The 11,538-nt window shown below is 40.6% G+C and overlaps 1 protein-coding gene across 6 annotated transcripts in view; it reads left to right on the forward strand.

Annotated features, from left to right (window-relative positions):
* Positions 1-858: 858 nt before the first annotated feature.
* Positions 859-11,538, forward strand: part of FUNDC1 (FUN14 domain containing 1) — a 109,920-nt gene continuing 99,240 nt past the window's right edge. For 4 of the 6 annotated variants that reach the window (XM_082717779.1, XM_082717777.1, XM_082717778.1 and 1 more), the window contains exons 1-4: positions 860-1,060; positions 1,756-1,912; positions 5,701-5,776; positions 10,455-10,583. In XM_082717779.1, the coding sequence (XP_082573905.1) occupies positions 1,033-1,060; positions 1,756-1,912; positions 5,701-5,776; positions 10,455-10,583 (390 nt within the window). In that variant the 5' untranslated portion in view covers positions 860-1,032. Of the gene's footprint in view, positions 1,061-1,755; positions 1,913-5,700; positions 5,777-10,454; positions 10,584-11,538 lie in introns of all 6 variants that reach the window. The other 2 variants (XM_082717780.1, XM_082717775.1) reach the window with 2 other exon arrangements.

Genomic DNA, 11,538 nt, shown 5'->3' on the forward strand with positions numbered 1-11,538 from the left:
CGCAGGGAAAGTTACTTCCTGCTTTCAGGGGGACAGAGGAGGGTCTGGGCGTTCTTGCATCCGTTGTTCCTCGGGTAGCTTCGATGCAAGATAATCAATATGCCATTGCAGTACATTTGGGGGCAGCCTGCTCTGGGCCCCTACATAACCTATACCAGAATTGCTTGTTCTTCCATTAAAACATGTACATAGAAGGCTTTTTTAATTGTAAAGCACATACAGGTGTAATGCAAGTTCAAAACAGGTTTAGGGCCAGGCTTCTATGGACCTGAGTTAGCTGCTTGGTAATCAACACTGTTGTCATTCTACAGAATCTGGGGGGGCTTTTGCGTGAAGAGCTTCACCTTGTTCCTCTGTCAGATTTAAATAATAAAAATGAGGCTGAAAAATTATGTCCTCTTGAATATCGTGTCGGGTTAGTCCCTCGGCCTTCCTCTACTTCCCTTGGGTTCCTGGCAGGAAACATGTGGAGAGGGAGCGGATAAACAGGTTCCAGTTCCCAGTAGCAACACGTTGGAAAAATTTTCCACCTCTTAGTGTGCCCTTGCCTCCTTTCAAGAGCGCGGTTTGAAACAGGGTTTCTCTCATCTCGTTTTTAAAGCCTTTTTTCTCAGGCGCTTACGTTCTGGTACAGTGTTGAGAATGCCTGGTTTGCGCTTTATACCATCACGTGACGCCGCCTCTCCTTCAGCCTTGAGGCTCTTTAAAACAAAATGACAAAATTTAGTTACTGGAATTCTATCAAGGGTGGGGGTGGGGTGGGAAGCAAGGGTTGCGCAGGGCAACGGACTACAACTCCCAGAAGACCTCGCGCGGCCACTCTTCCCCCACCGCAACACTCGCCACTCTGAGCCTTGCGCTTGCGCGGAAGACCCTGCGCTGAGAAGAGGGGCGGGGACGGGACAACGCGCCTGGAAGGGGAGGAGGAAAAAAGAAACCATAGATTTCCACCTGGGCCTAGAAGGTCTCTGAAAGTAGTGGGGAGAGGAGGGTGGGCAGGGACCACCTTCAGAACTGGCCGCCGGCGGTATCATGGCGACCCGGAACCCCCCACCCCAAGGTGAGCGGCCGGGGCCCGAAGTAGTATCTAAGACGCGACTCACATCTCTCGACCTTGCTCCCGAGGGCACCTCTTCCTCCCCCTGCCGTAGGGCTCCTGGGGCTCTGTGTTTTGGAGGCACCCCTTTGGAGCTAGACCCCCTCCCCTCAAGGCAGAACTCAGGCGGAGAGCGACCCCCGACCCCAACACAGCCCCTCCTCCTGCCTTAACTTCACCTCTGGTTCTCATTTCCATCTTCAAACGTGCTTTTTAGATGAATTACTGAAGTAATTTCATCTTGTCAAGCCCCTAACCGGTTCAGTCAGGGGAGGACCCCCCCCCCCCAGTTTCTCCCACTGATGAAATGGATCTAATTCTGGCCCTGACCCTACTGAGATTTGGGGGTGACGCCTCATGCTGTGAAACTCTGACCTGACCTTAATGCCATTTAGGGAGGCGACCCCTCACCTCTGTGTAACTGATGTGGCTCTGGCTCCGACCCCTAAGCCAGTTCCTGGTCCTTTGGAAGGGAGATGCCAGGTCCCTTTACTCTTGAGGTCCTAGTCTCAGTGATTGGGTTCAACAAACTACTGTTTCCAGCTGGGCATTTTTACTGTGGGCCAAAATAGTGAGTTAATAACAGATTTTAAAATGTACAGGATGTTTCTGACTTTTGTTTGACTCTAAATTTATTTTTTTCGTTTTGTATTTTGAAGAGTATGAAAGCGATGACGAGTCTTACGAAGTGTTGGATTTAACTGAGTATGCAAGAAGACACCATTGGTGGAATCGAGTGTTTGGCCACAGTTCCGGACCTATGGTTGAAAAATACTCGGTAGCCACCCAGATTGTAATGGGTGGAGTGACTGGCTGGTGAGAACAACATCTTTTTCATTAAATTTCATTGGCAGCCTCACTGCTGCCCTTTTGTAAACAGGCCAGTTAACTGTGACATTCAGTGGCTTTATACTGTTAATCCCCGAAGAGCTCTACCTTGAGGCTTTTTCTCTGTGATATGATGGCTGTGATGTACACTCTGGGGCTCAGAGGTTTTGGTGATCGGCTTCCCCATGCCCACCCCTTGTTCCGCTGTTCCCTCCTCTCCCTTCCTTGGGTTCTTTTCTGTATTTTCCACCTTCTTACATTGAGCAAACATAGTGTATCTGATTCAGTGATAGTGGGTAGAAAGGAAGAAACATACAAGGGTTAATTAATTGTATGTAAATAATGTTTACTTGTTCAGTGTTAACAACTGGAAAAACCTTTGAGGACTCTCACAGTAGAACTGGTCTCCAGGATTATCAGCCCTATAGAGAGCCATGTAAAATTCTCAGTGAAATTATGAATCCGATGGTTCTGTTGATTTTTGTGGACTGATTATTATACTTGAAGAAGTGTTAGACTTAAACAGGGTCTTCGTTGGAGTTAAAGGACTGATTGCTCACTCTGTAATAATATTGTGGAATGCATTAGGGAGGAACAGTTAATAAGCATTAACCGAACTAACCAGTTAATGTTTTAGGCTGCATGATTACCTAATTGATACTATAGATCAAGTTGTTTTTCTTGGAATAAAAGATTAGCCAAATAACAAAGTGTGACCCTTTATTTTGAAAATGTTCACAACCGTAGAGAATTTCTGTGTTAGTGGAGGTGCTCAGCTTTTGACTAACCCTTTTTTTCTTAGCTTCTAGGTTAAATTTATCTTCCGTTAAATATTTACATATTTAAACTTGATAAGTGTTAAATTTTTTGGTTTGTGTTTTGCATGTATCTTGGAACAATGGCTCACTCCTTTTTGCCTTTTCGTAACTGCGATTTTATGGTAGAAACCTGCATTGTGAAGATCGTGTGATGCAGAGCTGCAGTATTTCTTCATGATGTGTCCTTATTAATGCTGTTTATGGAAAGCCCTGCAGTTAGAAGCGAGAGGCCTAGTCGGGGCATGCTTATTCAGTTGATCCTCTGCAAATAGGTTGTACCTTGACCTCTCGTAATAGAGAATCTGGTGCTCTAGGCAGATAAGCTCACAATTTGGTGCCATGGGGGACTGGTTACTGTGAGTTTGAGCCTAAAGCCCCCGTCGTAAGAGAGACTAAAAAAATAATCAAGCAGTAGAATTATCACATCATTGTGTGCTTTCTCCTTATAGTCCAGACTCGGTGAGAAGCCCCATAACTGGCACAAGTTTGCTGGGAAAGCCTAGAGACAGAGCAGGGGGAGTTAGTAGCTTTATTTTAGTGGCTCATGCCATCAAGCAAAGGGATAGACATGCTTGTGAGACATGGTTCCTGGGATATACTTGTGACTTGGCTGCTGCCTGCCTCCTCTGCTCCCTTATCAGAGCCTGTTTTGCTGACTCCCCTACTGAGGGAGAGGGTCTCTGTAGTGATACGTATGTGTGGGTTATAGCAAGGTGTCGACCCAGGAACTGAGTAATAGGACTCTAATATTACATAGGTGGTTTTTTGCAATGACATTAGATTCAGTGTAGTAAATTTTTGCAATTATCTTAAGGTATAAAACTGATGTACTATTGTGGCATACGTTAAGGAGGAATGGACATTAGTTTTAACGTTTCAGACCAATTCAGGCCATGCATGGGAGGCTAAGGAGGTTATATGCAGCTGTAGCTGTAGCTGTAGTTACAGGTTTTTGATGATAATCAGAAATACGAGGATGGATGATTGCGAGGAGAGGCGGGAGGTGTGAAGACTACCTAGAGGGCCCTTAGTGTGGTTTGGAAGCAAGGTAATGATGTCCTTGAGAATGGAAGGAAGACAGAGTCAAATAATGTTCTGGGAAGAGTATATAGAATTGGCAGTCTGTTGGACCCTGAAGGTGATGAAGGAGGCAGAGTCTAAGATGAACAGGAAAGGCAGACCTAGAGAATGGTGTTCTCATTTACAGATCGGGACCTTAGCAACAGTTGATTTGCTTGGAAAGATGAGTCTGGCTTTGGAACATTTTTTTGTCATTCTGTGTGCTGGAGAAGCCCATAGAAATGTAAATTTTCCATTTATGAAGGTGTACTCGTTGCTTTGGGCTATTGTAACAAAGTACCACAGCTAGATGGCTTAAAACAAAAGAAATTTATTCTCATAGGTCTGGAGGCCAGCAGTCTGAAAGGTGTCAGTCAGGTTTGTTCCTGTTCAGAGGGAAAATCTGCTGTGTGCTTCTCTCCTAGCTTCTGTTGCTTGCCAGCAATCCCTGGCATTCCTTGGCTTGTAGACATATCACTCCAAGCTCTTCCAGTGCCATCGCATGGCTGTTTTTCCCTCTGAGTGTCTCTATGACATGTTGGATTAAGTCATACTGGGTTTAGGGCCTACCCTATTACAGTACGGCCTCATCCTAACTAATTACACCCTCAGTGACCCTTTTCCAAATAAGGTCATATTCTGAGATTTTGGGAAGAACATGGATTAGAGGTGTGTCGTGGGCCCTGTTCAATTCAGTACAGAAGGCTAGAGTTAGAGATCAGGATTCTTTTGCACAGTATGGCTGTGGAATACTGAAGGGAATATGAGCTCACCAAAGAAGAGAATCCCAAAAGAAGTGTGGACTGATATTCTTACAGAAGAGGTGAAACAAAATGGATTTAATATAGAGATAGATAGACATAGATAGAGATGTAGGTAAGGAAGCCATGAGAAATGTGGGCTTAAGTCATGAAGGTGGAACTTGAGCTGGAACTCAAAGGGTAAAAAGCTTTAGATGAGTAGAGCTGGGTAGAAACCCCTAGAAGCAAGGAGATTAATAGCTTGAGCAGTGGTGATAATCCATTTGGAAAACTAATGGGATTAGAGCAGAAAGTTTGGGTAGAGTGGGGGTTGGCCAGGTGTATGGAGCATCTTGATTGCATTAAAAAAGGAAAATCAGGGGCGCCTGGGTGGCTCAGTCGGTTAACCATCTGCCTTCTGCTCAGGTCATGGTCTCAGGGTCCTGGGATCGAGCCCCACATTGGGCTCTCTGCTCAGCAAGAAATCTGCTTCTCCCTCTCCCTCTTTCCCTCTGCTCATGCATGCTCTCTCTCTCTCTCATTCTCTCTCTCAAAAGTAAATAAAATCTACAAAACAAAACAAAACAAAATCACTTTTATTATGGGGAATTTCAACTTAGACAAATAATCGGAGGAGGAGTATAATGAGGTCCTGAGTACTCAACATTGTTTCAGGAGCCACTCTTTTTTTCCTATAAATTCTCCTCCTCTTCTGTCTATCCCTCATTTTTAAGCATATCACAGTTTAGATTGTACAATTTTTTTTTAAGATTTTGTTTAGTTATTTTGACAGAGAGAGTGAGATACCAGAGAGCACAAGCAGGGGGAAACCACAGAGGGAGAGGGAGAGGGAGAAGCAGGCTTCCCACTGAGGGGTGACCCCAGTGTGGGGCTCCATCCTAGGACCCTGGAATCATGACCTGAGCTGAAGGCAGATGCTTAACTGACTGAGCCACCCAGGGGCCCCTAGACTATGCACTTTTGACTTGCCTGTAGAACAAGGGAAGCCCTGAGGGTTTCTGAGCAGACAGGGATATGATCCAAAGAAATGGGAAGACAGTAAGAACTAAGATTTGTTAGCAAAGCAATGAAAGGAGCAGAGGGAGAGAGTTGAGTACGTCATTGGTTGTTCTCATCTTCGTCACTTCTTTCGTTAAAGGTGTGCGGGATTTTTGTTCCAGAAAGTTGGAAAGCTTGCAGCAACTGCAGTAGGTGGTGGCTTTCTTCTTCTTCAGGTATGTTCAAGCCTTAGGTCTTTGCCTCTACTTATATATGTAGCCCCTAGGAACTGAGAAAGTCAAGTTTAGCCATTTCGTTCCCATCCATTTGAATAGAAGATGGACTTTTTCTCTTAGGTATCAGTTTATGGGAAACCTAAGGTGAGTTTTGAAAGCTGGTATCAGTTATGAAAGACTACAATTTTAAATACTTCTACATTCAATAAGCATAGTTTGATACCAGCTAAAAAAATCCTAGTTAAAAAGACAACTATAGAAGTTTGAGGCCTCGTTTTTTTAATTACAGACCCAAATTTCCCTTAAAACATCTTTTCAGCAAAATAAACATTTCAGCCATAATATAACCTTTTCATCCTGACTATTTTAAACATATATTTAAAATCCACACAGAGTATTTAAAATTCAAAAGATCTCTTTCTTTACCCCATTTCTTAGCCATGCAGTTTTCCTTCTCAGAGGAAATTGCTGTTAGCAATTTCTAACATGTTTTTTTAAACTAGGGAACTATAATAATATAGAAAGTGGAAAATTGGGTTTAAAAATCATCCATAATCCTATTTCTGAGGCAGGGGGATTTGAAATTTTAGTTTTGTTCATGTTCCTCTAAGTATAAGGATTAAAAATGCTTTGCGGTTAGAGGATGTTTATCAGGATGCTGTCTGGCATTCGTGTCTGTTTGGCATATATTTTTCCAAAAATATCGTTCCCTTAAGATCAAATATAGTAAATCCCAAAATTGAAAATCTCTGGGAATGAATGTTAGCAATAATTTTAAAGATACAGAGAACTGTCACTCCTACCAGATGTTTAAAATGATTGATGTTCATAGCAGCTAAAATTTAACTTCAACACCAAAGCCATTGATCATATAATAACCAGTGTCATTGCCCGAAGTACAAAGGGATTGGAATTGTATGTGTTAAAAACAGGTTTTGAGTTGTTTACTAAAAAGTTTTTTTTAAAAAATGTTTTCTTTCACTGGCATTATTAAGAGTAATTGCCTGTTCCTTGTGGTAAGAGATAAAAGGGAATATGGTTAATATCTAAATTTAGGCCTTTGGATGAACATGCCAGCATTTGTACAGAAGACAGTTTAAGCAGATTTTGACTTGTGTTTACATATAATCAAGAACATGTTTAATTCTATAGCTATTTTGAAAACTCAGTTGTCATTTTTCTTTAGTCGGAAAGGGTACTGGATTGAAACAGAGTTTCTGAAAATGTTCATAGAATAAATAGAATTAATTTCAGTCCACTCTGTCAGTTTTGCAGAATTCCTTTTCAGTCCACCCATCCACACCATTCAAATCCATGTTTTGCCATTGCCTCCTTTTACTTCTTGTGCCTAGTCTACATGTTCTTTGAAGTCACTAAGCAGGAGAATATGGGAGCTGTCTGCATCAAACCAGCTTTCCCCCAAATATGACTCACTTTGGAAACTTAGAAGGAAACTAAAAGAGGAAATAAGAGTAACATGTGCAAGTTAATTGCCCCCTATGCTTTAGGCCCACTTCCATTTTTGTGTTACCTTTACTTACACTTTAAGATAAAAATTTATTTACTTAGAACTTAAAGCTTTTCCAGTGCATATTTTACACTGCCATCTTAAAATAGACAATGGTATGTAAGTCCTTTAAATTTAGTTTTAATGATTTTGGAATTGTATATGCCCCTAGTTCAAAGGGTCAAATACATGTACAAGGCTTGTTACAGATTAGAGGAATCCTCTGCCTCCCTCACTACCCATCTTGCCCATTTTTCCCTCCCTGGAGCCAACTACATGAACTCTTAGCTGATTCTTAAGGTATTTCTTTCCTTTTTCCTAAACAAGTTAATTGAATACTTCTTGATCTTTCAGTTTGAGGTATTAACTATTGGCTTCCTGTTACAGAATGTGAGACTTTAACTCATTTATTGAACTTCCCTCGCCCACCCCCGCCCCACCCTCTCACACACTAGCATGCTTCATGTTCCTCTGTGCCGCACCCATCCCCCTCCCCCAGAGTCATCTGAGTATTGTTATTTCATAATTCTGTTAGATTACTACCTGGAGTTCACTGAGCTTGAATCTGTAAATTTATGTGTTTAACCATGTTTGGGAAGGTTTTGACCATTATTTCTTTTTCTTTCTTTCTTTATTTTTTTTTGAGATTTTGTTTTATGTTTTTGTCTGTCAGAGAGAGAGAGTGAGAGGGGGTAGCAACAGCCAGAGGGAGAAGCAGGCAGTGCGGGACTCAGTCCCAGGACCCTGGGATCATGACCTGAGTTGAAGGCAGATGCTTAGCTAACTGAGCCACCCAGGCGCCCCATTGACCATTATTTAGAGATTTGTTTCCTCCTATTCCTTCTCTCTTCTCTTTCTGAACATGACTCTGAGTACATGCATGATAGGCTTTTTGATAATGTCCTGAGGTTTTGTTCATTTACTTTTTCAATCGTTTTTTTCAAATTGTAGAATTTCTAGTGTCTAACTTCAAGTTCACACTCTTTTTTCTGTCATCTACCTTCTGCCATTAAGCCTTTTCAAGAATTTTCTTTCAGATACTGTATTTTCCAATGCTAGAATTTTCATTTGGTTCTTTTTTAATTTTCTATATCTCTGGTGAGATTACTTTTCATTGGTTACAGGCATAGTTATTATTGAGCGTAGTTCCAACAGCAGTTTTAAAGTCCTGATAATTCCACTAACTGGGTCATCTTAAGGTTGGCATCTGTTGATTTTCTTTTGAGACTAGGCCACATTTTCCTGTTTTATCCTACATCAAATAAGTTTGGATTTTATCCTGGGCGTTGGGAATGTTAAGTTGTAGAAACTCTGGATTCTATTTTATTCCTCTGAAGAGTGTTGATATGTTGATTTTAGTAGGCAGTTAACTTGGTTAGACTCAAACTGTAAGCTCTTTTTCACCTTCGGTGGGTAGCAGCTCAAATCTCAGTTTAGTTCTTTAGCTTGGCCAGAATGCGTGGCTCTGCCCCATGAATGTGTGCTTCAGGACTTGGGTAGAGTTTACACATAGAATTTGGGGCTCCCCTTATCTAGCTCTCTCATTTCTGATAGCTGTTATTGTTGTGGACTCTGTCATCTGGTTCTTTGGGCCAGAGAGGTGGAACGTTTCCTCTTTAAGTTTTACCTACCCTGCAAGTGCATCCTGCCCTCAGGATAAAACCAGAAAAATGGGTACCTCACCTTACCTTGTTCCTTTCCTGTAAGTTTCAACTCCCCTTGAAATCTGCTTGCTTTTATTAATTCTGGAGCTCTTGTATTTTAACTGCCATATACAGGAGGGTCACTGAGGTTCACCATCATCTCCATGCCTGTGACTCAGATTACTCTGTCAGGGACTGCCAGGAAAAGCTTTCACTTGAATTTGATTTGATCACCACTCTGTTTTGCTAAGGCTGCAGTTTGAAGTGATAATAGGTGAATAAATACAGGAAGGAATGCAGATAAAGACATTCTTCTGTGGAGTCTATAATCATAGTGAAAATGGAACTTAAGATTCCCAGTCAACCTACTTCTATAAAATCAGATGGTTTTATTATTCGAAGTATTTTTATTTGTGGTTTAAAGTCAAGGGATGCCTTACAAAATTACCCCCCAAAAAAGCATAACCTTGATAGAAGTGATTTATAATGGTGTTCATGGCTTAATTGTTTACTACTAATGTGATTCTTTACTTTTTGATTTTATTATTTGGAGAGACTAATTTATGGTACTGGCTTACACACTATGCTTTTGTTCCTGTTCAGATTTTGTAGTGTCTCATAATACCATATGAGGGGTTTTCTTATAGTTAATTAGCATTTAGTTCTAGTTTTATTAAAAGGACTTATGGTAGGAAACTTGTGTAGAGCATGTCTTTTGTATTCTATTTTCAAAAGCGATTACCAGAAAGTATTCTTTTTTTTTTTTTTTTTTTAAGATTTTATTTATTTGACGGCGAGAGATCACAAGTAGGCAGAGAGGCAGGTGGAGAGAGAGGGAAGCAGGGTCCCTGCTGAGCAGAGAGCCCCATGTGGGGCTCGCTCCCAGGACCCTGAGATCATGACCGGAGCTGAAGGCAGAGGCTTTAACCCACTGAGCCACCCAGGCGCCCCACCAGAAAGTATTCTTAAGTCAAGAGTCAGAGTTAGTAAAGAGCCCTTTATCAGGCTACTTTAGATTTCTTTAGTGACCTAATACCTGATTGGCTTCTGATCCGTTATAATTAAACATCTCCTTAATTAAAAGGTACTTGTTAATTAGCTGTATAATTTGGATTGTCTCTTTGTTTTTTCAGCTAATTGCCAAATTCCAAAAGTTATGATAATATTATAGTACAGTTGTAATACAGTTTTTGGAATCTTTTCCCATCGTGTACTATATGTTTCCTAACATAGTGTTCATCACATGTAAGTAATTAATTTTGTTTGATATCTTTTTTCCCCCTTATGGATACAGAGCTCTCTGAAAGTGGGGACTTATATCTCCCTCGTTACTGGCTATAGTTTGGGAAGCTAAAATACTGCCTGCCACAGAGTAGGCACTCGGTATTTGTTAAATGAATAAATTGTGATAGCTTATCTCTAAGCTTCATAGATTTCTTGAAATCTAGATGTCCATATATTCCTCTGTAATAGATTTGTCAACAATCTAGTTGGTTTAGAATTAACCATTTTTACTGTATTTTTGCAGATTGCCAGTCACAGTGGCTATGTGCAGATTGACTGGAAGAGAGTTGAAAAAGATGTAAACAAAGCGAAAAGACAGATTAAGAAGCGAGCAAATAAGGCAGCACCTGAAATCAACAATATAATTGAAGAAGTAAGACAGTGTACATTTTAACTCCTTCTTTTTCTTCTTTCTCTCTTTATTTCTTTCTTTTTTAAATGAGTAATCTCTGTGTCCAGCCTGGGACTTGAACTCGTGACCCTGAGATCAAGAGTCCCATGCTTTACCGACTGAGCCAGCCAGGCACTCCTGGCTCCTTTTTTTCTATATGGGTTCCACATTACAGAAAATGTGATTAGTGATCATCTTCTTCTAAAAAGTAAGTGTTTTGGTTATGTGTAGAGTGTTAAATAAAATTTGGGATCAAGCCACTATTTATTTAAATCAGTCATCATTGGAGTCAAAGAAAGCTCAGTCAGAAGAGCACATGACTCTTGACCTTGGGGTTGTGAATTCGAGCCCCACATTGGGTGTAGAGATGACTTAAAAAAAAAAAAAAGGTCCTTTTTTTTTTTTTTTTTTTAAAGTGGTTAAGAGTTTCCCCTGCTAATCTCCCACCTACTTTGATCTGCATGTAAAAGCTGATAACATTATTCTTCCAGGTTCCCTCTGCTTTTACAAATGTGTGCCTGTGTAGACAAAGTGTGGTAAAACTAAAACTAACTATTTTTTTCGTGACGTGGGATATTTTGAAAATGTGTATATTTTATTAATTTAGTTTTATTAATGTTTTTATGTATATTTTGATTCTTATCCTCTGTTTAGAATTGAATTGCATACTCCTTGCCTTTGTTTTATGTTCTTTTAATACCCCCAACTTTTAATTTTGAAAAATTTCAGACCATTTGAAAAGTTGAAGGATAAATACAGTGAATACCAAATACCCTTTACCTATTTACCTGTTTTACATTTTCCTTCTCTGTGTCTATATGTACATGTGATTTATACTTTCTTTTTCCTATTCATTTAAGACATCCTTACTTTTCACTCTAAAATACTTCAGCATATATCTTCTAAGAGTACAGATACTCTCCTGTACAACTACAGT

The sequence above is a fragment of the Mustela nivalis genome (genome assembly GCF_964662115.1).
Source record: "Mustela nivalis genome assembly, chromosome: X".
NCBI lineage: Eukaryota > Metazoa > Chordata > Mammalia > Carnivora > Mustelidae > Mustela > Mustela nivalis.